We start from the raw sequence: 27661 nt of genomic DNA on the forward strand, positions 1-27661 counted from the left end.
GCTCCACATTGAGTTGAATCAAACATGGCCACTGGTTCACAGACAGAGCTCACTCAGCTCCACATTGAGTTGGACTCAAACATGGCCACTGGTTCACAGACAGAGAGAGCGCACTCAGCTCCACATTGAGTTGAATCAAACATGGCCACTGGTTCACAGACAGAGCTCACTCAGCTCCACATTGAGTTGGACTCAAACATGGCCACTGGTTCACAGACAGAGAGAGCTCACTCAGCTCCACATTGAGTTGGACTCAAACACTGAGACAAGGCGTAGGCCACTTTGCATTCCTAGCTATGGATCCTCTGAGTCAAAATACTGTTTGTTTGTTCATGGCACACTCAGTAATATTCCAGCTATATGACGGCGGTCTGTAAATAATCGAGTCTGGACAGGACAGTCCAGTGATTGACATCATGAGCAGCGATCTATGCAATTGGGATACGATGACATGCCTCAACCATGTCAGCGAGCCTGACCACCCCATCCCGTTATTCGCCTCTTACGACATGGGTTGCTGAAGACGAATTGTAGCCCGGATCTTCACAGGCCACTTGTATAAGTTAACATGGACAATCAGAATATTTACGGAGAGATTATCAATCAGATTATTTATGATTTACCAAGACCATGGAAATCTTGAAAATGTTTGTATTTCCTCAGATAGATAGATGACTTGGAGAAACCAAAATAGCCGTTATAAAGTGTTGGACAGTTAAAAATTCCCACTGGAAGTCCTTAATGGGCGGTCGGGTAGCCTAGTGGTTTAAGTGTTCGCTTGTCACGCCGAACACCCTGGTTCGATTCCTGACATGGGTACAATGTGTGAAGCCCATTTCTGGTGTCCCCCGCCGTGATATTGCTGGAATTTTGCTAAAAGCGACATAAAACAATACTCACTCACTAACTGCCAATGATGATGTTCAGGCTGTGTCAATATGAAAACTACAAAACTGAAGCTGAGCATCACCTTTGTAAAGAGTTGGATGTTTAGCATTAACCTGAAAAACTTCAGTCTAATATTTCTTTGTCCCCAGGCTAGTAAGTGTCAAGACCTACTGCTGACTGATTTATATATGCCAGTGTTAACTTGCTTGGGTTGGATGGCTAGAGGTTTCAGCACTGTTAGGTTGGGTTTAAGTCAGGTGAATGTCATTAAAATCAGATCTTTCACTCCCAATACAGGGGGAGATTTAACAACATATTTGTATGTAGCCAGCAGGGCTTGCTTCTTTCAAAAGTTACTGGCCCTTCTCCAAATAACTGGACCAAAACTAAATGTTGGAGGCCACGACTGAATTACATAAGGTCCTCGGAAAATTTTAGAACTCCTCACCCCTAAAGCATCTTTTTCTGCATTCTAAGATTAAATCTTGGCTTCCATTTCCCTAATTTCGTGGTTATTTTACGAACATTTATCACCATGTTATAATGTAATAAAATGTCCATCAGTTGTGTCATTCTACCGAGATGATCTTTAAGTTCACACGACCTCATCCCTTCTAATTATTTTCGCATCAAAATTACATGAATCTCGAGCAGTGTCAAATTCGAAAAATTAAACATACTCAAAGAAGTGTGAAATTTTCACGCGCCAGACCGGCTATTTTATGTTTCGGATAGCCTTTCATAAGATTAACTGGCCATGGGCTAATGGGCCAGCAGCTAAATCGACCCCTGCAATGTGGTACCTCTCTGTGTGAAGGGGGCGGTCGAGTAGCCTTGTGATTAAAGCGTTCGCTCATCATGCCGAAGACCCGGGTTCAGATCCCGACATGGGTACAATGTGTGAAGCCCATTTCTGGTGTCCCCTGCCGTGATATTGCTGGAATATTGCTAAAAGCGGCGTAAAACCATACTCACTCACTCACTCTGTGTGAAGACCTGAGTCCACCTCCATGTGAGGCTGAATGAGGAAGTTCAATCAGTCAGCATTGAGCCTTCTAAATTCTGTATTTGCAAACATAATATAATCACAATTTTTTTTCTTACTAAACCCATCTCGGATGTGAGTGTGAATGTGACTACATATGTCCCCCGCGCGGATTCTTTGTTAGGATAGGTCCCCTGCAACCTATGCTGGTCATAAAATGTGACTTAATAGATCAGAATGTTCAGACTCGGTGACTAGTGTAATGGGAGACGAGGAGACAGTGTGTTGATGTAAACAGGACCTGCTTACCCCAGTAATTGAGATGTCATAGAGACAATGATTACGATATATGTCATAAAGCACAATGCATACATTACATCTTCTTTTTCTTTTTTAATCTTACACAAAATTATTGTTAATAGCCTGAAATAAAAATCACCAAAATAAAGTTGCATCAGCTTGATGATTTTACAACTCTAAATTTTATTACTTTTATCAATAGGCAGTGACGTTTGCTTTAACTGGAATACTAGAATAGAAAAGAATGTCGTGAAGGCCATGATTATGAGACCTGTCGTAAAAAAACAATGCATACTTTACAACTTAGTTGATTGAATGTCATCATATCCGGACGGCGTGGATCGGTGCTCACCATATCGATCACTGGTCCAGACTGGATTATTACAGACCACCGTCATACAGCTGGGATATTGCCGAGTGCAGCTTTAACAACAAACAGACATGCTCTTTTCACACTCTGGTTTCTGACGAGCTACAAAAAGTTGTATCCTACAAAACAGTAAATTCTATCTCGGCACATAAAATAAACTGCCGATTTTTTCTTTGTATGTATATTATTTTAAGGAGCAGCGAGACTTTTACAACAGTGCTAAATCAGTCAGGTTCATGTGTTCCCATCTATTATGTTCGCTGGGTCTTGTTTCTGCAGCAGCCGATGAGATACCATGACAAGGGGTGCAGTCATTATCTGGGTCAAAGTACAAGATATTTCCATGGCAACCAGATGGTTCTATTTTCCCCAGTGTTGTGGCAATTACACAAATTGCTAGTAAATGACGCCAACCAAACATGCTTCTTCGGCACCCAAAACAAATTCTGATTACATCTCTGTCTGTCCTGGACGAGGTTATCTGGTAAATCTAGCCATTTTTGTGTAATCAGCTGCTGTGAGTACACAGCAAGATTCAGAGAGATTTCGTGGCTTACATCGTGACTTTCATTTCGGGTTACACCATCGCAGGTTGGTGCTAACCTCGTAACCTCATCACCTTGTGTATGACAGCGAGAAGTGTTCACCTCCCTTGTTGTGTGAAATAAGGTTAGTGCTCTAACCGTTGATACCAAAATCTTCAAAAGGCTAGTCAAGAACAGAAAGTTTGGTTATGTAGGCTTTCTCAGAAGAGATAGTCGATAGATGTTAGTGAAAATTCTCAAATTAAAATTATATAATTCCTACAAATATGCTACCTCCAATACCTCATTGTCATATTTTTGTTTTACGGCTGTCATCACATTGAAAAAAATCTTCAGATTTTCAACAGAAGTCCTCTTCACTATCAGGTATCCATAATCAGTTGTGTGGATAATAGTCTTTTACAGCCCAATGTAATGGGTTAGGTTTGCAAAGGGATTTATAGTTTCTTAAAAAGCGCAATAAAGAGACTTCTACATTATTGCTGAGAATGCAATGGCAATTCCTTTAAATTTAAGAAAAATAGGAATGATAAAATGACATGATAAATTATTCAGAACTAGTTTTTTCTTAAAACCAAAATTGTCTGACATGTTTTATATATGAAAGGTCAGTCCCCTTATTGTGTGTTCCTAAAGGGGGTAGACTCTGGCCAAATGATAACCCCCAGCTACAGTGAAATCTGTCCAATTCGGTTGGAACTGCTAAAAAAAGTCCAGTTTACAGCAAGGTCCGGATTACACAGAGTACAAAAAGTTGGACTGAAGATAAAATGAAAAGCAACGATCATTCGTCTTTATTTGCTGGTGGTGGTAGTCTTCACAACATTTCAGAATAGTTTGCTTACTGATGCCATATTTCTCGGCTAAATCTTTCTTCTTCATTATTGGTTCCGACTTAGCAAAGGAAGTTTGATTCACATTTTCTTAGCTGCTCCCTAAGCCATTGCGATTGATAACAACAAGCTGTGTTTACAGTTACTTGCTGACACTGAGTTAATCCAATTAAGCTGAGTTTCTCATTAACAGGTGAGTAAATTCTAATTAACTGAGCAGACAAAAAAGTGTTGAGATCAAAAGGACTACATGCATACGAAGTAGACACAATGTATCGATAACAACCTCTTCAATACTGTAAAGTATTAAAGAAGTTGTTGTCCATAAATTGTGTCTACTTTGTCATCCGTCCACTTCTAAGTAATGCCTATTAAACGACTACATGAAGGAATAGCAGAGGCGACATTTTTTTTATTTGTTGGTTTACGGATGCGCTGCTCTTTCAAAGTCCAAATGTTAAAAAAAAATAAAAATGAAAATTACCCTTTTTTTTATTACCGCCGATCTTTTCGACAAAAAGTTCAAACAAAAAAAGATTTCTTTTCCTCGTCGAGCGTAAAGCAAAGGGAAGTCACTCTGATATTTCTTGCTGGGATCCTTCTTTATACCATCAAAGCTTGTCAACGCAAAGCGCAGTGGTGACCAGTTTAACTATTTCAACACTGTTGGCTGTTCAAAGCCACAAGTCACACCGCACGGTAAACCGTCCAAGCCACGTCAAAATAGTTTATAATTATATTAACCTACTTGTCATATCATTCATTTTTTAAATCTATCACATTTCACAATGTCTGAAATACCTATTCCATTTGATTTTATCATTTTTTATTTATAGATTAAAAATATATTCACTTGACACTATTTCCCGCAATGTTATTGAAAATAAAATTCTCGGACACACTTCGACAACGGGTCCTCACGGGCTGAAACGTCTTTATTTACAAAGTAATAAAATCATCAAAAATGTATCTATAAAAGTTGCCAAACTGACATCTTAGTTATTATTTCCAACTTTTCGTGCGATCGCATATCGTAAGTCAAATGACATCTCGGCTTTACTCGCCTGGATTTCTCGGCTCGGACATGATGTCTTAATGCCAAAATATATGCATAAGAAATCTTTGTCACAGCTCGTAACCTAACTCTGTGCATCCATAAAGTTCCATATTTTTAATATAGATCGCGATTTCATGCTAAAACGTTCAGAATAACATGATTTAACACAAACCTTTCGCCAAAGTCTGAAAATTATCTTTGCTGTAATTTGATTAGCTGCCTTAGGTCACGTGCTTAAATTTGACTAATCACGAACCTTGTAGCAGATTTTGTCGGTGAAACAATATAAGTTTTTTTAATGTATACTGACATGGCAGGACGTATGTGTTATTCATACGAAGCTTTGAAAACCGAGGTATTTCCTCATGTTAGTAAGCGGACAGCCACTATCATCGGGAAATGGGTGATGACAGATATTATTTGTAATTCTTTTCAAAATAATGTTCAACGTAAACAAATGAAAATTAAAAAGAAATAGGTAAGTGGATTTTATGAATTCTTATATTTGCCGAAAAAATCGTTAGATTTGTGCTAAATTTGGACGTTATGAATGTTTTAGCTTACATTATTATTTATTTAAAACGAACTTTATTTAGTTGTTCATGAATTATTTAAATAATTAAATACACATAACTTTCATATTTATAAACAATAGGATTAATTAGACCTTTCAGATAGTGTATGGCCAAACATGTAGTAGCAAAGATGTTAATTTCAGCAGATAATTCATTGATAAATGTTGGTTTCATTTATCACACAACAGTCTGTGGGAACTTGGTGTCAGAGCAGTAATCTTCTGGTTGGCTGGTGTTGAAAGAGTTAAACGTTGCCCATGCATTTGCTGCCAAAATAGCAGCGTCTTTCATGCATTTCCACCCATGACATGAATATTGTTATGTTGTCATCCCTGCACAAGCTGAGTGCAAGGGATATAATAAAATGTTCTTGAAAAATTGAGTTATTTTACTTTTATTACGACAGGATATTTTTTTTCATACCTACCTAACTTTTTAGGACCGAATTCAGGTAAAAGGTAAAAAAAATGTGAGAGGCTTTTTTTTTGCTTTTTTTTTAATTGGCCTGCCTCAAAAGCATGGGTTCAAATCCCTACATAGGTGTGTGAGGCCCATTTCTGGTGTCCCAATTCATGCTATTGTTGTGATATTGTTAAAGATAGGGTAAAACCCAACCTTCTCGCCTCTTATGCTACAAGCATTTTGTGCAATGAGGCTTTTTTTTAAAATATTTTTGTAATTGTCCCCTGGGCTTATTGGTAAGAAACTTCAGTACTCATATCCTTCCATTAAACTTTCAGCACTGATATCTTCCCGATTATTAAATAGGTCTTCAGCAACCCATGCTTGCTGTAAAAGGCGACTATGCTTGTCGTTAGAGGCAACTAACGGGATCGGGTGGTCAAGCTAGATGACTTTGTTGATGCATGTCATCTATCCCAATTTGCGTGGATCGATGCTCATGATTACAATCACTGGATTGTCTGGTCCAAACCCGATTATTTACAGACTGCTGTCATATAGCTGGAATATTGCTTGGAGTGGCGTTAAACAACAAACAAACAAACGGTCTTGAATTTAAAATTCAAAAGTATTGATTCACATCATTCAAATGGATCACAGATGCCTTGTTTATGTTTCTTACTGGAAAGTTATCGTTTGTGCTTCTGTAATATTCATTAGTCATCTTCAACCATAACAGCCACCATGCACAAGTTGTATACGGCCCAAGGCGCCATTGTCAGATAACAATAACACCCCACCATGTGGTAAGTATTCCTGCTGCCTAACACTTGCAGAGCAGGCAGTACATGAGGATGTGGAGGCTCGTCTTGTACACTGGTGTAAGGCGCTGCAGTTCGCTGTGCAGGGTGGCGGCCCTGATGTGTGACAGAAACCTTGGGTTTAAGATCTCCATCATGTCAGGCTTTCTTCCTGTGTTAAGCTGACATGCCTTGACATGACTAAAAAAATAAATATTGTTCAAAGCACCCAATACACTCTCTCACTCACTCACTCACTCACCCAACACACATACATCCACTCACTCACCCAACACATACACACATCCACTCACTCACCAACCCACTCACTCACCCAGTCACTCACTCACCAACCCACTCACTCACTCACTCACCCAGTCACTCACTCACACATTCACCCACTCACTCACTCACTCACTCATTCACCCAGTCACTCACTCACACATTCACCCACTCACTCACTCACTCACTCACCCAGTCACTCACTCAACACTCATACATCCACTCACTCACCCAACACATACACACATCCACTCACTCACTCACTCACTCACCCACCAACCCATCCTCTCACTCATTCACCAACCATTCACTCACTCACTCACTCTGTTGAAATGCCGGTGTACCTGACCCACCCAAGCAGACAACCAACTCACTCACTCACTCACTCACCGAACCCATTCACTCACTCATACCCACCCAAGCAAACAACCCACTCACTCACTCACTCACTCACTCACATACCCATCCAAGCAAACAACCCACCCACCCGCTCACTCACTCACTCACCCACAACTCACTCACTCACTCTGTTGAAATGCCGGTGTACCTGACCTCCCCATCAACACAGACCCGATGACTAAAGCATGTCAATATTGATAAGCCATGACTCACAGCCACAAAGGCTGATAATGTGATATTAATCTGCTGATAAGCGATGTAGTGCAAACAGGGAAACCGATGAAGCATGCTGGAGGCTGACTGACATCCCATCCCATGTTCCCATGTCTGCGAGACCAATGCTACTTCATCTCCAACCAAGCAGGGAAAACGTTTGCCAAAGATCAGAATTCCCATTTATGAAAATAAAACTTTCCCCATCAACGTCTCCTTAAGTTGAATTAGGATAACAGTGATGTTGGGTTGTCAACGGACGCAGTTAGCACAACACTCGCTGGCTGGAAGGTGCTTCGTGTGTTTCATTGACACTGATGTGTGTACTGAACTTGTAAAGTCGGGGCAAAAATATCCAACTTGTCCACTGAACAAGATGCGGTGATTCATGCCTCTCTTTTGCCGATGAGGCTAATGAAATTGGAACATTTTTAATTTTGAATTTGTCATTTCTTCCCATTTTCGATTTGTCATAATTAGAGAAATGGTGTGTGTGTGTGATGGTGCAAAGGGACAATTGGATTCTGTGAGTTCCACTGAGGCATGTTGCTAATGAATCATGCTTGTGATTCCTATCATCTGGTTGGTGTTGGACATTCAACAGTACGGTCGAATATAGCGGCACTGTATCCTCATATTGCCTGGTCGGTTTCCCTGCAGGAGTAATGAGTTCATTTTGTTGTGGGGCGGTCGGGTAGCCTAGTGGTTAAAGCGGTCGCTCGTCACGCTGAAGACCAGGGTTCAATTCCCGACATGGGTACAATGCGTGAAGCCCATTTCTGGTGTTTCCTGCCATGATATTGCTGGAATATTGCTAAAAGCGGTGTAAAACTAAACATGCTAAATTCACTCACTCACTCTTTTCCACTTTCTTTCCTCCTCTACCTCCTTCCTTCTATACCTTTTGCCTTTTCACCTTCCTTCCTCTTTCCTTCAAATATTGCTTCTCAGGTTTCTAGTCTCAAGGAAACTCTTGAACAGACAAGACTTGTGGCCAAGCTCAAATATTGCTTCACATGTTTCTAGTCTCAAGGAAACCCTTGAACAGACAAGACTTGTGGCCTGGTTAGAATATTGCTTCACAGGCTGCTAGTCTCAAGGAAATCCTTGAACAGACAAGACTTGTGGCCATGCTCGAATATTGCTTCACAGGTTGCTGGTCTAAAGGAAATCCTTGAAGAATCAGTCCTCAGCTACCCATGCTTGTTTTATAAGCTGACCAATGGGATCAGGTAGTCAAACTCGCTGACTTGGTTGATGCATGTCTTTGTATCCTAATTGCATGGATCGATGCTGATGATATCAATCTCTTGATTGTCTGGTCAGACTCTATAATTAACAGACCACCATCGTATAGCTGGAATATTACTAAATAACGTTTCACAAAAAATAGAACATTATATCAATTACTGGTTTGTGTGGTCCAGACTCAGTGATTTACAAGCTGGAATGGGGGCATGGGTGGCCCAGTCGTCTAAGGCGCCACGTTTCACTGTGCAGAGTCGCGTCCCTTGGGCACGCCAGAAACCTATGATTGTGGGTTCGAATCCTGGTTCGTCCCGATTATGTTTCTAGGTTTGTCAGCATCATACCCGTACTCATGGGTTTCACCGAAGTGGTAAACGTCTGAGACCTGCATCACTTCAGGCTTTCCTCCCACATTAAGCTGACACGTGACGATATAACTGGAATACTGTTAAAATCGGTGTTAAACCCAACTCACTCACTTACTATATGACCAATACCCTGGGCCCATAAGCCACCAAAGCTTTGGTGAGGAGGTGACGTCACCAGCTCCAACTCTCTTAACACTAACTCAGCACAGAATATATCTCGCTCATGCGCTTCGTATCAACAAGAATGCAACCTCGTCACAGATCTACATTCAAACCACGGCCTTTTCTCAAAGTTCATTTCCAAGTAAGCACACACATTCAAAAATGTAGCGACATGGTAGTACCAAACCTTTAATAAGCATTATATAGTCAGATATGACTCAAGTATAATAGGTTTGTTTTTGTTTGTTGTTTAACGCGGTACTTAGCAATATTCCAGCTATATGACACGATCTGTAAATAATCAACGATCCAGTGATTAGTATCATGACATTGGGTCCACACAATTGGGATACGATGACATGCATCAACCAAGTCAGCCAGCATGACCACCCGATCCCGTTAGTCGCCTTTTACATCAAGCTGGAATATAGCCGAGTGCAGCATTTAGCAAGAAACAGATTATCAAACATGACATGAGGCAAGTTATCTCACCACAAACATAGATCATGTCTGACTTCCTGAATAATTAGGTGCAGATTTTGCTCCAGGGAACTACGGATGAAAGCTTGGAGAAAGAAATATATCCTTGTATGTCCCATTACATATAAATGATCATTAAGGGTCTGTTATCAACCTGACAGATCTCTTGTTGTCAAGGTCATCTTGACCTAGGGAGGACAAAAGAATCGGTCATAACAGTCATTCAAACACTACCAAAACACTGGCTGTCATCTAACTGGAATATGAATATATGACTCCACTTTTGATAGGGATGATCCTAGAAGTCAGATATATTTAAATATACACTTGACATACGAGAATCTGTTTTATGTATCAATGAAAAATAAAAAACATCTCTATCAAAATGGCGGTATAAAGATCAGTTTTCGTTGTTTAAAGTTCAGATAAATTCCAGCCAGACTGATGGACAAATATGTCAAATAAATTGCCATTTTTAAATTTTTAAATGTTGCCAGACCAAACATATTTACACTGGACTGAAGACAAATAAATACAGATGAGACTGATTTTCCTCAATCACAAAGTTAGGCCGGGGATATAGAAACGGATCATCCGTCCATCTTTCTGCTTCTCAAAGGGGACAGATTTTCTCAAAAGCTGATGAAGTCAGAGAGATGAAATTTTACTCAATGATGTTACTAGTCATGATCTCAAATGAGTTTGAAAATTGGTGTCGTGAATTCATTTTCTACAGAGTTATGGCCCTTGCTCCGTGCTTTTCAACTTAGTGCATACTGTGTGAAATGGGGACTAGTTTTCTAAATAATTACTGAAGTTACATGAATAAAAGTTTGCATGCTTATCTAAGAGATACTTGTCAAGACTGAGTTAAAAATTGGTCCCTTCTCTTTCTTTTTTTACAGAGTTATGGCCCTTGATCCATGTCATTTAACTTTGTGCATAGTGGGTGCAATGGGGACAAGTTTTCTCAGAAACTTCTGAAGTTCGCTTATTTAAGAGATACTTATCTAGACTGAGTTATTTTTTCTAGGGAAGGGGACTGTTGTGTGTGTTAATTTCACATTTAATTATTTTTTCTGAGGACATATAACGGCCCAAGTGACTATTTCTTCTTTAGGATTCATAGGACTCTTTATAGTTTATTTTCGCTGCTATATAAATAAACACAATTCTAATGTGCACCTTGGTGGGGGATGGAGATAGCACTGTTTTCTTGTTTATACTCATTTTACTTTAATTAAAACAGACTGACATGAATGAAGAAAGATCAAGAATGTCTCACTGACCTGGGCTAGTATGGGTATTTATGTGGAGTAGGTATGGCAAGGGTGAACGTGTGTGTGGTGTATTCTGGTGTGTGTGTGTGTGTGTGGGGGGGGGGGGGGGGGGGGGGGGGGGGGCAGTCTTTGTGAACGTGTGTGTGGTGTATTCTGGTGTAGGGGGAGGGGCAGTCGTTGTGAACATGTGTGTGGTGTATTCGGGTGTAGGGGGGAGGGGTCTTTGTGAACATGTGTGTGGTGTATTCTGGTGTAGGGGGGAGGGGCAGTCTTTGTGAACGTGTGTGTGGTGTATTCTGGTGTGGGGGGGGGGCAGTCTTTGTGAACGTGTGTGTGTGGTGTATTCTGGTGTAGGGGGGGGGGGGGGGGGGGGGGGGCAGTCTTTGTGAACATGCGTGTGGTGTAGGGGTGAGGGGCAGTCTTTGTGAACGTGTGTGTGTGGTGTATTCTGGTGTAGGGGGGAGGGACAGTCTTTGTGAACGTGTGTGTGTGGTGTATTCTGGTGTAGGGGGGAGGGGCAGTCTTTGTGAACGTGTGTGTGTGGTGTATTCTGGTGTAGGGGGGAGGGGCAGTCTTTGTGAACATGTGTGTGGTGTATTCTGGTGTAGGGGGAGGGGCAGTCGTTGTGAACATGTGTGTGGTGTATTCGGGTGTAGGGGGGAGGGGTCTTTGTGAACATGTGTGTGGTGTATTCTGGTGTAGGGGGGAGGGGCAGTCTTTGTGAACGTGTGTGTGGTGTATTCTGGTGTGGGGGGGGGGGGCAGTCTTTGTGAACGTGTGTGTGTGGTGTATTCTGGTGTAGGGGGGGGGGGGGGGGCAGTCTTTGTGAACATGCGTGTGGTGTAGGGGTGAGGGGCAGTCTTTGTGAACGTGTGTGTGTGGTGTATTCTGGTGTAGGGGGGAGGGACAGTCTTTGTGAACGTGTGTGTGTGGTGTATTCTGGTGTAGGGGGGAGGGGCAGTCTTTGTGAACGTGTGTGTGTGGTGTATTCTGGTGTAGGGGGGAGGGGCAGTCTTTGTGAACATGTGTGTGGTGTATTCTGGTGTAGGGGGGGGGGGCAGTCTTTGTGAACATGCGTGTGGTGTATTCTGGTGTAGGGGGGAGGGGCAGTCTTTGTGAACATGCGTGTGGTGTATTCTGGTGTAGGGGGGGGGGGCAGTCTTTGTGAACATGTGTGTGGTGTATTCGGGTGTAGGGGGGAGGGGCAGTCTTTGTGAACATGCGTGTGGTGTATTCGGGTGTAGGGGTGAGGGGCAGTCTTTGTGAACATGTGTGTGGTGTATTCTGGTGTAGGGGGGAGGGGCAGTCTTTGAGAACGTGTGTGTGGTGTATTCGGGTGTAGGGGGAGGGGCAGTCTTTGTGAACGTGTGTGTGGTGTATTCTGGTGTAGGGGGGAGGGGCAGTCTTTGTGAACGTGTGTGTGGTGTATTCGGGTGTAGGGGGGAGGGGCAGTCTTTGTGAACGTGTGTGTGGTGTACTCGGGTGTAGGGGGGTTGCGAAGGGGCGGGACAGTCTCACACAACTCATATTCCCGTGCTGGATGACGGCTGTGGAACATTCTTCTCCATCAACTCACATGGATGGATATCATCTGTCTCCAACTGCAGTAGACTTGGTGTTGATGGGGAAGGAGTTAGTAGTTCAGGTCCCGCGTGTAGTTCCAGATCCATCAGCTTCTCATCAAGGGGGACTAGGGAATTCCCCCGATCAGTGTGATTCACCACTACCTGATTGATGTCTAGCTAGACCTCATTGGTTTCAGTCAGACCTTCTCCACTGCATAGCAAAATATTTAGATTGTCTTGTGGGACGTATCGCTATACCTTTTTAATCAACTGCGGAGTCTGCATGACTGATGACTCTTCATTGGTGAGCAAGCCTTCTGATTGTCAATGAAGGATGTTACTTTCTGTTTTGGTTAATAAAAATAACCTTATATATATTTAATATTGGCCTTGGGTATGTCCACGGAACTTGTGCCATGTGTATAGTCACCTGTGGCAGAATGAATAATCTCATGCAATATTCATCATGTTCATTTACTTGAAAAGTTTACCCCATGGGAATTCTGGGATTGACAACATCCCTGGAAACTTGTTGCCTTTTGGCTCATTGATCTAATGGGTTGCTAGAAAATCCTTGAACAGACAAGACTTGTGGCCTGGTTCGAATATTGCTTCACAGATTTCTAGTCTCAAGGAAATCCTTGAACAGACAAGACTTGTGTCCTGGTTCGAATATTGCTTCACAGATTTCTAGTCTCAAGGAAAGCCTTGCACAGACAAGACTTGTGGCCAAGCTCACCTTTTCGTTCAAGAGTTGGTTGTCGGGGTGACTTAATGGCGCTTGTGATCAGACTTAGGGACTTGGCAGACACTGTGGATCAATGCTCACAATATCGACCTCTGGAATGCTTTCACTCCCAGGATTGTTTTTTTCTTAATTCATGAATATTATTCCAATCTGTGAAAAAAAAATCACAAGGACTAAATTTCCACAGACACTGGTAAGGAAAGAGTATGTATCTAGCCTTACCCCAAAATAAAACAAGACGATAAAATCATCAGCCAAGTTTCGGAATCACATGAGTATATAACTGTAGGTGATTCATACCGTGGGACTTTAAGCAGAAGAGCGTAACAAAATACTAATTGTGATTTGGGAAAGTTGGCAGCTGTGTAGTTTATAGCCTTGCTCCAAGGCGGTACTGAATGATAAGTCCATGGACGTGTAGTAATTCTATCCTTATAATTAATAGGCAAGTCTAGATGTAAGGATACCAGTCTCTTATAAGACAACTTGTTCTTTTTATTTACATTATCTAGAAATTATGATTTCAACTAATAATTTTTGCCTTAGAGACTTGTGCAAGTCTCTGTAGTTAACTATGGGGGGGGGGGGGTGTTAGGGGGGCTGGCTAATGAGAAACAGGTGAGTACAAAGTGGTTAATGTTAAAGTCTGGTGATGCTGGCAGAGTCACATGGTCTACACATATCAAACATAATTCTATTTCAATTGGGGTTTGGTTTGATCTGGATAAGCCATGATGTTGGAATATTGACATTTATTCAGATTATTTGAAATAAGACTTTTGATAATCTTAAAACAAACTGGCATTCTACGCGACACACTTCTTATAAATGTGCCAACTATGTTATATAAGACACTTTAACAAGTCGAAACATATCTGGGCATTGCTATGTCGCATTTGAGAATGTGTTTCACAAGATTTAGATGTAATTTTACACTTACGACAGAAACAGGAAAATACTCTATATACTATAGCTGTCACGAGAGAAAAATATTAAAACGGAGACCAACTCAAGTCTAGAATGATTTGTCCGGTCTGGATTGCCACAGCTTTAGTATTGTTCTGGCTCCATTTGGATATTTTGTTTATTTTGCAAATGTATATCTTTAGATAGCATACTTTTATTTCTGGGACTAAATGTCAGTCTAGACTATGTCCTCACTGTAGGCTTAATGTCAAAATGTACATAGAAGACGATATTCATGTTTTGCTTGTGTGTGATGCATATTCCTCAATTAAAAAAAATACATCAGAAATGAAAGTGCAGTAAACATATTAATAAATATAATAAACACTCAAGATACACAAACAATAAGTGATTTATACCTATTTAATGTGCAAACAATGATAATTATGTTCAATACCACTTAATATACCAGTACCTACTTCCAAGAATACTGGGGGGCACAGGTGGCCCAGTCGTCTAAGGCGCCGCGATTCGCTGTGCAGCGTTGCGTCCCCTGGACACGCCAGAAACCTATGATTGTGGGTTCGAATCCCGGTTCACCCCGATTATGTTTCTAGGTTTGTCAGCACCATACCCGTGCTCGTGGGTTTCACCGAAGTGGTAAATGTCTGAGACCTGCATCACTTTGGGATTTCCTCCCACATTAAGCTGACACGCTGTGATATAACTGGAATAATGTTAAAAGCGGCGTAAAACCCAACTCACTCACTCACTCCAAGAATACTGGGGGCACTGTAGTCTGTCTTACAGACCCTGATACAAATAAATATGAAATACAGCCCATGCAAGTCTATAATGTTTGGCAAGTCTAGATCACTGCAGTATCTGAAAATGAAGAGAGTCACTGGGCTCCTTTTTATTATTATTATTTTTTTTTTTTTTTTTTTTTTTTTTTTATGTACCATATGTTCATTTCAGAGACTAGATTTTAGTCTAGGGGCACTGCTCACGACCCGATACGTCTCATGATACTAGCTCTGTGGTGCGTAAGCCATCTTTTTCATAGACAGGATGGCCAAATACCTGGCACACTGTCGATCTACAGTTGGCAGTGTCATTGTATCCCAATTGCATGGATTAATGCTCATGATGTCAATCACTGGATTGTCTCAATTATTCACAGAACGCCGTCATATAGCTGGAATATTGCTGAGTGCAGCGTTAAACAACAAACAAACCATCAAACCAAGCATGACCGCCCGATCCATTTTACTTGCCTCTTACGACCAGTGAAGGATGTTGGAGATGCATTCTAACCCTCCAGAACTATTCTGAGGTTGTCTTTTCAAATTTTATGGTTTTGGTCGATAAAACAAAAAATTAAAAAAGTGTTGCCTGAAAACTAGGTGCAGTTCTCACATTCAATGGATGCAATTTTGAATTTCTTCACTTAATTGCTCAATTTACATGCTTGCCATAATTCTCCCTTTTGAAAGGCAACGTATGAGTAAATCTGATTTGATTTGTTTTCATGGATTATTCTGATTATATTACTGAGAATATTTCCCACATTTCTGTCTTTGATTAAACTCAGTGCAATATCCCACTGATCAATGTCCAATCAAGCGACGGAGTTGAACAAACATGGAATATCGGCAAAGTGCAAACACCCATGCCCATCGTACAATCACAAAGTCCTCAGATCCGTTGTCATGTTGGTGGGCTGTTAGCTTTCTGAATAAAATTATTAGAAGCTTTTTACCCTATTCTCTCTGGTGTACCGTAGTCAGTGTAATAATGAACCAGCATTCGATAACTGGGTAGGGGTGTAGGAGATGGGACTGGTAGAGAGGTTTAAAAAACAATGTTGCAGAAAATGAAAAAATAATTTTGCCTCATATTTTTTAAAAGAAGATGTGCTAAGTGTGTGTTGCGTGCATGCGTGCGTGGGCGTTTTTTTCCCTTAATGCCGGTATGACACATCCGGGAATAGAACAGCCAACCTTCGCTCTCCGTGCAGGCTCTCTATCCACCAGACCACGGAAAGCATCTTGTACACCTTAAAACTGAACATAATGAACATAGGATATCATAGGGTACAGAAATTATAAAATTTAAAATACAGAATGGAAGGGAAGACCTATCAAAGTGTGTATTAAAACGTTTATTTGATGAGGATATGTCATACATTGAATGCGGCAAAGACCAAACCCTAAGACCGGTGGACCAGTTCAGTTTTACGGACTGCAGCTCAAAAACGTTTCAAAATATTTCCCAGAATCATAACTTACATATTGACCAAGTGGCCTGTTCACTTTTATTTTATTTGGGGGGGGTGGGGGGTGGTCAGACTCACTGTCTTGCTTGTTACATGTCATTGTATCCCAATTGCGTGGATTGATGCTCACGATTTCGATCACTAGATTGTCTGGTCCAGACTTAATTATTTACAGACCGCCATCATTTAGCTGGAATATTGCTGAGTGCGACATTAAACAACAAATAAAAAAACAAACATTTTTAATTTTTAATTTTAGAAAAATTGTAACAGAAAAACAAGATGGAATATTACTGAAAGCAAGACTGGGCTACCATGGTGTCTTTATTCTTAGCACAATATGCTACACATGATTTCCAAACTTTACACGCTAATCTTGCACGAGACAAATGGTGCATCTCAAGTCATGGATTAATGTTGACACATGTGATGCGTTAATGAGTGTTGACTCATGCAAATGACAGAATGTTCGTGTGTGCATTGAACCAATCTAGTACTCTTGAATATGAGTAATTCTTCATATATTAACCAACCTGTATGTATTCACGTTTCTTTTGTCGTTGAGTATATCGCCCCTGGTTATCAAATGGTCATGCATTCATTGTTCGTATCTCTTGTTACAGATGAAACCCAAATATGGACTGGCAATATCACTCTGCCTCTGCATCATCACCGTCATCATCAGCCTCTACTTCCTCGACGACCTCACACTCAAGGTGCCGCCGGTGCAAGTCTTAGTCCTTCCGAAATCAGAAAAAGAAACTCTGACTCAGATTGGAGATGGGCCCGTCCACGCTCCCGTGATACTGAACGACATCGAGATAGAGGTAGCCAACTCCAGCAGGGAACAAATCCCCCAGCATGCCGGTGTCGAACTGAAAAACATATCCCGACACCTACAGCTTAACGCTCTCCTCCCCAGTAATCGTGATAGATTTCTACTCAATCATTTCCAAAATGCAAGTTTGCGCAAAACGAACTCCAATCGTGAGAAATATATAATATATTATTGCCGAAAAAATATCACGTGTTGTGGATGGGGTGATCGGCAGCATGGGATACTGTCGGCATATGTTATATCTTTAGTGACAAACCGAACGTTCGGAGTCGATATGTCCTCTCCGTGTGTGTTATCCAATTTATTCCACCCAAGGAAGTTGAACTGGAAAATAAATTCAACATTACTTCAAGGTCTTTCTACGAAATATTTATATACAGTTAACGATAAAGTCTTTCGACAGCTGATTGGTCAGATTGACTTCGATGCTGTGTATCCCCAGGATGTTGTGTACCTTACAACAAACTATGACTACTTCTACGCCTTGAAAAATAATCCTTACTACAAGACGATATTTCGTCAAAAACTGAAAACCAAGCCACGGCCAATCGTGTTCGCCGATCTGTGGCAGAATATCTTTAAGCTCAATAGGCGTGTGAAGAGACGATTGACAACTGCTTTGGCTAAAGCAAAACCTACGCAGAACTTCAAGCTTGTTTGTGCTCATTTACGATTCGGTAAGAATCCCACCATCCCATGGGATTCGGAAGTGAGGAATACAATGGAGTCCGTCTCGGTGGTGTGGGACTTCTTCAAGAAGTACAAAGATCATCATAAGTATAGAATATTTGTAGCAAGCGATTCCGACAGCGTTCGCTCAAAAGTTATGGAGCTGTTTCCTTTACAGAACGTGGAAATAGAAGGCGAAATCATTCATATCGATAAAACAAAGAGAATAAAGATTGATCCATGTACTGGCTTTGAGAAGGTGCTTGCTGACCAGTACTTCTTGAGTATGTGCGATGTGCTTGTGTTAACCTACAGTGTGTTCGGCAAAGCAGCTGCTTATATGAGGAGGTCAAATAACGACCTCTACTTTCTGGAGGACGGACAGATTAAGCCCTTGAAGGTCTTCAATGACCGACTCTTGTTTGAGAATGCTCAATCAAAGTCTTGATAAACACTTAACTTTAAACTGTTGCTAGTCATAGAAAATATCCAGACATTTTGAATGAGAAACATGCGACTCTGACCTTCATATTGCTCTCACTGTTTCTTAATTTATTCAATTTTATTCAGTTTTATGGAAATGGAAGGTTTTTTTTTTCAAATTAAGACCTGCCTTTTTTTTAAATTGGTTTCCAAATCCACTGACTCCACAAAATTGTGTTTTTTTATTCTGCCAACCTAAAATAAGTATTCGTTTTTAAAAACACACTCATGTACTGTTGCTAGTTATATCAATAAATTAATTAAATTTATAATTAAAACCTGTTGAAAATTTATCTTAAACACCTGGTTGCCACTATATTTTTTTCCACCTACTTTAAACATTTTTAGTAAACCAAAAATAAAAATTGTGTAATTGGATATTTTTAAACTTCTCCTATCTGATTCTATGCATTTCTCATTCTTCTTTCGATCCTAAGGGGAAACGTGCCAAAGGTTTCCAGCTTCTAAAAAAAACCAATCCACCTGCCCACCCCTAGCCCCCGGAAGTCGCTTTTGCGTGAGTTGTTAGGTACGACGACCCTTTTGTGGATATTGTCGATCGTTCATCTTCTTGTCTTAACCTAATGCTTCAATCCTTGAGGCAATTATTGATGGTTTTGACGACTGGTAAAAAGAGATGACAAGCTAGCTTGTCCTATCATCCATGGAGATAGTGATACCCCTGTCTTGTTGTTTTGATTGGCTGGAGTGCATCACCGAATCGATTATAAGTTGAACATTGTATTGTGTGGCTTACAATTATGCTTCTTTATGTATGAACAAGTTTCACATTCTATTCCCCATCTCATGTGTTTCATTTGTTCACGGGGGGCACGGGGGGCCCAGTCATCTGAGGCTGATTCATTTGCAGAGTCGCGTCCCTTGGGCACGCCAGAAACCTATGATTGTGGGTTCGAATCCCGGTTCGCCCTGATTATGTTTCTAGGTTTGTCAGCACCATACTCATGCTCGTGGGTTTCACCGAAGTGATAAACGTCTGGGACCTGCATCACTTCGGGCTTTCCTCCGATATTAAGCTGACACGCCGGGATATAACTGGAATACTGTTAAACACAATTCACTTGCAATTCACACATTTGTTCACGTATCAGGGTCACAACACTATTGTTTGAGTGTTTCCTCCCTATCCACAAGTTTTGTCTTTATGACACCGGTCAGTGTTACCATACATAATATTTGTTCTGTATAACTGTTTGGCACCAGCTTCCTCGTGTGTATCCTAGGGTTGTTGCCTTTATACGATAGTGATTTGCACCCCAGCCTCCAACCATGGGATAAATGCATAGTGTGAGATAGGATAAGTTTAGAAATGTGTAAATTTTACAATAACTCATCCTATAGATCCTATATTATACTTATCCTATCTCACATGTTATATGCCCATCCGTCCACCCCCGCATCACAATTTCTCCAGCCTATTAAACCCCAGAAGGAGAATGAGGCTTGGGGAACCACGTGTTAAATGCGTGGGGGTCGACCAGCATAAAAAAGCCAGTTGTGAGGTAACCATAGTGATGCTATGTGTGTTCGGGTGGATTGTTTTTTAGAAGCTGGAAACCTTGTTTAGGCACATTTCCACTTGGCATCAAAAGAAGAATGAGAAATCCATAGTCTGAGATACGATAAGTATATAAATGTACAATTTATTGTAAAATGTATTAAAAAATGACTTATCTTCCGACCTGAATTTTGGGGCCAAAAATTTGTAACCCCCCCCCCCCCCCCCCATAAAAAAAAGTCTATCTAATCTCTATCCTTATGAAGACATAGTGATATCAAGCTGTCAAAATGAAAAGATAATAGTTTGATTTAGGGCAAACTATTTGGCAAAATGACCTTTTTTATTAACTAAAATCATGATGCCTAAACTATTTGCTGGTTCATCTAAATGTTTAGCTCCCACTTTCATTTTGTCATTTCATAAACCAAAAAAAGAAATGGCTTTAAATTGGTCTTGTTAAATCAATGTCTAGTTTCCCCTGTCCTGCCCTCTTTTAATGTATTCTATGTGTCTAAAAATAAATAAACACTGTTAGTAAACGTCCTTTTCAAATAAAGTTGTGTTTTGGGTACTAGATTCCAAACTGTTAGTAGTAACTTAACTTTTGTTATAAAAGCTCACAAGTGTACAAATTGATCAAGGAATTTAGCATGCTTTAATACATCAGAATCATATTTACATTTATAGATTTATGAACTGGTAAAGAAATAAAAGAATAAAAAAGAAATAAAACATGAGAAATGAAAATATTTTTAGTGGTCTTACAGAAATAATCATGAAATAGTCAGCTCCCATTGACTTCCTCTCTTAATTATCTGTCTTAATATTGCTAAACAATCAAAGCTTTTCATATACAGCAGTTACTCCCGAGCTGGCCCCTAACAACCTGTGCTTGTCATAAAAGGCGACTTACTGGATCAGTTGGTCAGGCTCAGTGGTTTGGTTGATGGCACAATGTCATTAAAATCAAATCTTAGTTCTTGCTACAGCTGAGTAAAGATCTGAAGACATCCCATTACAGGTCACATCAGAATGACCTTTATCCGACCAATCAGAGTGTCGCTCACCAGATCATGAAAGTGACAGTCCAAATGTGTTTTCTAATCATGCAACCTTCAACCAGAGACCATATCTATTATATGGTCTCTGCTTGAACAATTTTTACACAGGGTATTCCGAAAGACAGTTGCAGGCTTTCTGACTGAATCCATACAATCTCGGCCATGTATTAGCCATTCTAGGCATAGATGTTCTTTTGTTCAGGTTTCAAATTTTTAATCAAGAATTTGTCAAAATATGTTTCGAAATGTAGTCGCCAGTTTGAAACTGGTGCCGTAAAGCTGCCTTCTAATAATGTTGACTCCTTGTCACTCTGTTGGTCTGTCAAAGTTTACGAAAGGTTGGTCTGACATGACCGGTAATGGGATGTCCTCAGATCTTTGTTTGGCAGTAATGAAAACTAAGATCTGATTTGAATGAGATTGACCCCAATAGACTCACCTGTTTACAAGCAGTCATCATGTTGCATAAATATTGCTGACTCGGCATTGAACAAATATATATCTGTTATCACTCTGGATTTCTTGTAACCGGGGAAGGAAATATTACATATTACCAACTCACCTTTACAGAGTCGGAGTCACAGCATTACCTGGGATCATCGGTTTTGTGGTTTATTATGAACAATGTTTGCATTTAGTATATTACAGTTGTTTACGGTGAATATTATCATATGAGAGTCGTAAGAGAAAGACTGTGTTACTTTCTTCCTTCTTATTCCATTTGCCAAATCAAATGAGAAATGATTTGTATTTCGATCTCACATATTCTACTCAACTTTTGATAGGGATACAAGATATTTGATGCCATGAGGTCAACTTTTCAAATACCGTATTCGACGTAATAAGCGCCCCGCTCAAATAAGCGCCCACGGTGACATTTGATAAATATTGGCTGGTGAACAATTCCAAATAGCACAACTTCTTGGATTCATCAATGTACACAAGACACAAGACTTATTTATTAGCACTCGTGTGTTATATGCCCCCTTAATTATAGGCAATTAAATTCTGGAAAAATATATCTGTCGTATATAAACATTTCAGGCTGTCAGCATAAACCACGAAATTTATCTTTCAACTCTGTTGTTTTTCACCAAAATAATATTCAAATTAAGAGCCCCCTATTTCTAATTTTGAGAGCGCCCTGGGCGCTTATTAAGTGGAATACGGTAATAATGACGAAAGTATGTCAGTTCAATTCTAAATGCTATTTGTGCAACATCTTGTAGTGCAAATAACGCCGCGATATAACTGGAATACTGTTAAAAGCGGTGTTAAACCTAACTCACTCACTCCTATATTGCAAATACTATATACTATTTGTATGACAACATCTCATTGTGCAAATACTACCGTATATCGCTGTGTATAAGGCGAATTCCATACCTAGGATTATGGGGCTTTCAAGGGGGTTGTCTTATACACAGGGTTGAAGAGTTTTGATGTTTTTTCCCCAACACAAAGTCATTACTGTGAGGACGAAACACGGGAATTACAATATCAACAGCACTATAGTGAAGTACGCAAACTAATCATGTAATTACAAACTTTATTGGATAGAGGATAGATATAGATATATATATATATTTATATCATAAATGCCATACATTGACTCGCTGACAGATTTCACTATTGCAAGCACGGGAGCATCGACAGTAATTGGTAAAATTGTTCCATACGAAAAATTATCCGGCAATAGCGATCAGCTGTACCAAAGACCTATGCTTATGGTTATTAATTTATTTAAAATATTTGTAGTAAAACACTACTAAAATAACATGATATTGGTATAAATTATTCCTGATAAAATAGTAGTCTCAGATACAGTTCTTCTGATCATTTTATCAAAATTCTTTAAAGTTATATTATTGGGTAATTTTTAACCGAATCATCAGTAGATTCCGAGAAACCTGTGTACAGCTGATTGCTGCTACCAGCTTAGTTTACGAGAAAATACATCGTAATCTCTGTATATAAAACAATCCCTATCAGAAGAAGAAATTTGATTTAATTTAAATTAATTTAATTTAATTGGTAAACTATCATGTCTAGTGCTTTTTTATCTGAAATTTTAAATATATATTGACAAAATCCAATTGTTTTGATCTGTTCGTTTCCCTGAATTCGCTAAAGGGATACGATATAATTTTCTGCGGAAGACAAACACGTTTTTATTGCAAATGTAGGGATTGTTTATGCATCAGTGACATGCTTCATTCCGAAAGTAACATTGATTTTGAAGGCTTGTACAGGGGGTTGCGTTATAGACAGCGCTATACGGTAAATACTATTTGTATAACAACATCTCATAGCCATGAACCACATTCAGCCAGTGATAAGGTTGACCAGTGTTCAAAGCTTCGCTCATTGCACCGCAGGACTGGGTTTGATTCCCCACATGGAGACAATGTGTGAAGCATGATGTTGCGGGGATATTAAAGAAAAAACAGTGTAAAGCCTTTGCTCACCCATTTTCCCCCTCTCTCCATATCAGCCCCCATAGCGAATAATACGTGCATACCGGTATACCCAGTGTTTGATATACCTGTCTGCCCGACTGTCCGATATGGGCCCCTTTCGTCTCGGGTGGTCAGCTTTTACAACATATAAATCCGATGGTCTGGCTGATTTAAAAAAGATTAGATTAACTTAAAAAGCATCTAAGTAAAGAATTTCTCTCGGACAGGGGCAAGTATTAAGTATGACAAGTTTCTGTGATTAATAATTTTGGGTCATTTATTTAATGCAACTCATACTAGAAGTTCTTATCCTTCATCTTACCAAGCATCTTCCCCAGGCAAGGGGGTTAACTGACTGTAAAAGTCCAGTTTCCACTCTTGCCGAACTAAGCTGGAATAATGGAGTTATATATTGGCTGGACTAATGAGTCTATGCAGAGTCCAATCAACGAATCGCTTAACGAAATCGACATCCATTTGCAGAGGATGTGTACCACCAACTCGACATCAGCAGATATTTTTCAATTTGTTTCATGTTTTAAATCAAGGTGGATGCACTTTGCAAAGTAAGAACATTTATATTACAAAATAGAATCGACCGGAACCATTTTGTTTGAAGCAAATGTAAGTGATATTAGAGGTGAATTCTGATTGGTCAATAGGAGCAACATAGAAGGAACATTGCTTGTAATAGCCACTGGTTGTGCTATGATCAAGTCCAGAAATTCCAGCCTAGTTTGGCAAGAGTGGAAACTGGACTTTTACAGTCAGTTAACTCCCTTGCCTCGGGAAGATGCTTGGTAAGATGAAGGATAAGAACTTCTGGTAAGAGTTGCATTTAATTAACTAATCACAGAAAATTTCCATACTTAATACTTGCCCCTGTCCGAGTGAAATTCTTTATTTCACTACATCATGTGAGTCTGTTAACTCAAGTAGAATGAGTATAAATCATTCTGTTTTCCTTCAGTCCAGTGACAACATGGCTGGGCCCCATTCCTCAAAGCGATCTTAGCACTAAGGTGAAAATCGTGAGTCCCATACTTTAACATAGGCTTACGATCATCGTAGCGCCAAGATCGCTTTGAGGAACTTGGCCCTGGACTGGCAACATTTTAAACAGACAGACAGCCTGTCTGGCTGGAATTTATCTGAACTTTCAACACTGACTTATCCCTATCAATAGTTGAGTGATATATATCTATTTTCAGTTAATTGGTGTCACTGGCATGGAAGTTCAGTGTAGTCCTGTTTCAGAGTCAACAAATTCTGTTTGGGATCAGTTTTCTAAGAATGTGCAATCTGAGAGGTCTTTGAAAGTTGAACATTCTAGACCTTCCATATAAATCCAATGTTTGGCAATGTGGTGTTCATGGCTGCTTTGATCACATACATTGCTCCATAAATATGGTTATTCCTTGCAACTTATAGATACCATAAATATTCTATAAATATCAGCAGAAAAATATGTCATAAATGTTATTGAATAAAAGTGAATATTTACAATATGGTACTTCATAGCTTCTGGTGTTTTGTTCATGACATATCTCTGTACAGATGATTGCTCCAAGGCATTTCAAAACCGCCTCCGTGGTCTAATGGTAGAGCATCCGCCCGGAGAGCGTTAAAAGATGGTACATGTTGTTACCCTGTCTGGCGCTCGGCATTAAGGGGATAAAACAAGGACTGGTCGGCTCGGAGTCAGTATACTGTGTCTAAATGGGATATTCATGTTAAACTGAGGCATGGTATCTCAGTGGGCTAGCACTATAAATCGGCATCAGTTCGGACTAGTACAACCAGCCACACACACACATATACATGCATGCACGTCGCTATATAAGTGCAATAATCTTGGATGCGACGTTAAACCCCATTTCACCTCACATCCAAGGCATTTCTTATACTGTCTCTCCTGCCGGCATCACCGTTGGCGTTGGTGTTGGCGTATCCATCCTATTCCTATCCATAACTTGAAAATCGCTTAATTTTTTTTTTTATGAAACTTGGCATACGCTTTGCTCATCAGCTTACCTGGTACCTTTTGCTACTGTGAAATTCTATTTTGTTACATTTCCATGGAAACAATTTTGACTGAGCCACAACTCTCAAACTAATGAATATGTTTGCATGAAACTATACTATTCAATGACCACATGCTCAACTTTTGCCTTTTCATATTTTTCAACTGGTACTTTTTTATTTTCTTGTGTTTCCGTGGACACAATTTGGAAATTCTTAAGAGTTGTTTTCCTGAGCATAAAGCTACTGATTGTTTGATATGGGTACATCTACTTGCACAGTACCATCTATCATCCAAACTGCTGTTACATGTTCAGCAGTCTTATCTGCCATAAAGAGTCAACATGGCTTCAACTGTTGGTTGGTTTGTTTGTTGTTTAGCGTCGCACTCAGCAATATTCCAGCTATATGATGGCGGTCTGTAAATAATCAAGTCTGGACCAGACAATCCAGTGATTGACATCATGAGTATCGATCCACGCTATCGGGATCGATGACATGCATCAACCAAGATCCCAACCACCCGATCCTGTTAGTCGCCTCTTACAGCAAGCATGAGTTGCTGAAGATCTTCACGGGTGGGCCTCAACTGTTATGCTGCTTAAGTAATGCATTAATCAGATTCTGTACCAATATTTTTTTGCTGTTTGGGGGATTTGCAAACACATTTATAGTTACCGCTTGAACAAATATATCAAAATAAGGTGAGTGAGTGAATATGGTTTTACTCCACTTTTAGCAATATTCCAGCAATGTCACGGCAGGGGACACCAGAAATGGGCTTCACACATTGTACCCATGTCGGGAATCGAACCCGGGTCTTCGGCGTGACAAGCGAACGCTTTAACCACTAGGCTACCCGACCGCCCCTTAAAATAAGGAGAGGGGACATATGTCGTTATAAGTAAAACCACTCAGTGCTTTGAACAGGAGACTGCAATGGAGTGTGACTCAGACCATGTGGAGCTCATGCTGTACATGCTCTATCAATGTGCCGTGAGGGTGGGGTAGCCTAGTGGTTAAAGTGTTCGCTCGTCACACCAAAGATACAGGTTCTATTCATCACATGGGTGCAATGTGTTAAGCCCATTTCTTGTGCCCCCCCCCCGCTGTGATATTGCTTGAATATTGCTAAATGTGGTGTAAAACCATACTCACTCACTCACTCACTCGCCCACCCTCACTCACTTACTCACCCACCCTCACTCACTCACTCACATGTACTGTAGCCCACAAACAATCCTTCAACCCCGTGGTAGTCCACAACAGATCATGCAGATTTCAGCGTCAATTGTCTGATTGTGATTTTCTACCGTTTGTTCAGCAGTAGGTTTTGTCAAAGTTAATTGCCGACCAAACAGAAACATATTTTCCAATATCAGGTCCGGAAGAAAACAAGAGTGCAGCCGATTACTACATATTCTTTTCCCAGTTGCCTTTGTCTGCCTATATATATTCCTTACTTGTGTCTCGGTCTGACGTTTGCTATTGATTGTCTTAAATCAATATTGCCAATTCAAATATCAGCCTTAATAAAAGCAGAACGCCATCAATGGCTGGTCTGGCAGTCAGAATGAGATGTACATTGTTTCCGTTGGGATTCCAAGTTGCAAGGTCAAGTCTTTTATTGCTAGAACAGGTTTCCCTTGGCGGAATAATTTCAACTTAACTGCAAAGCATACTGGAAATTACTTTCTGTGTAAAGTTAAAGCTTGTGTAATAAACACGATTATCATGGAACAAAGCATTTTTCTATGACATAATCCTGTGCCATAAAAACATGTATGTCATACCTCAATGACATAAGTATGCAAATTAGATATTCGGAAAGGGCACTTATTTCACTGGTGCATATGTGAACTGGTGTTTATATACTGAAGTGTAAAAGAAACATCACTATGAAAAAATGTCATGATAGTTCCC

The 27661-nt window shown here is 40.2% G+C and overlaps 1 protein-coding gene across 1 annotated transcript in view; it reads left to right on the forward strand.

Moving 5' to 3' along the window:
• LOC139461077 (uncharacterized) overlaps window positions 1–20417 on the forward strand; it is a 73151-nt gene extending 52734 nt beyond the window's left edge. Inside the window, exon 2 of the mRNA XM_071242590.1 lies at window positions 17308–20417. Within this exon, the coding sequence (XP_071098691.1) occupies window positions 17308–18639 (1332 nt within the window). The 3' untranslated portion in view covers window positions 18640–20417. The remainder of the gene's footprint in view (window positions 1–17307) is intronic.
• The last annotated feature ends 7244 nt before the right edge of the window (window positions 20418–27661 follow it).

This window comes from Haliotis cracherodii, unplaced genomic scaffold, assembly GCF_022045235.1.
Source record: "Haliotis cracherodii isolate W230 unplaced genomic scaffold, xgHalCrac1.p SCAF_14, whole genome shotgun sequence".
In the NCBI taxonomy this organism is placed as follows: Eukaryota; Metazoa; Mollusca; class Gastropoda; order Lepetellida; family Haliotidae; genus Haliotis; species Haliotis cracherodii.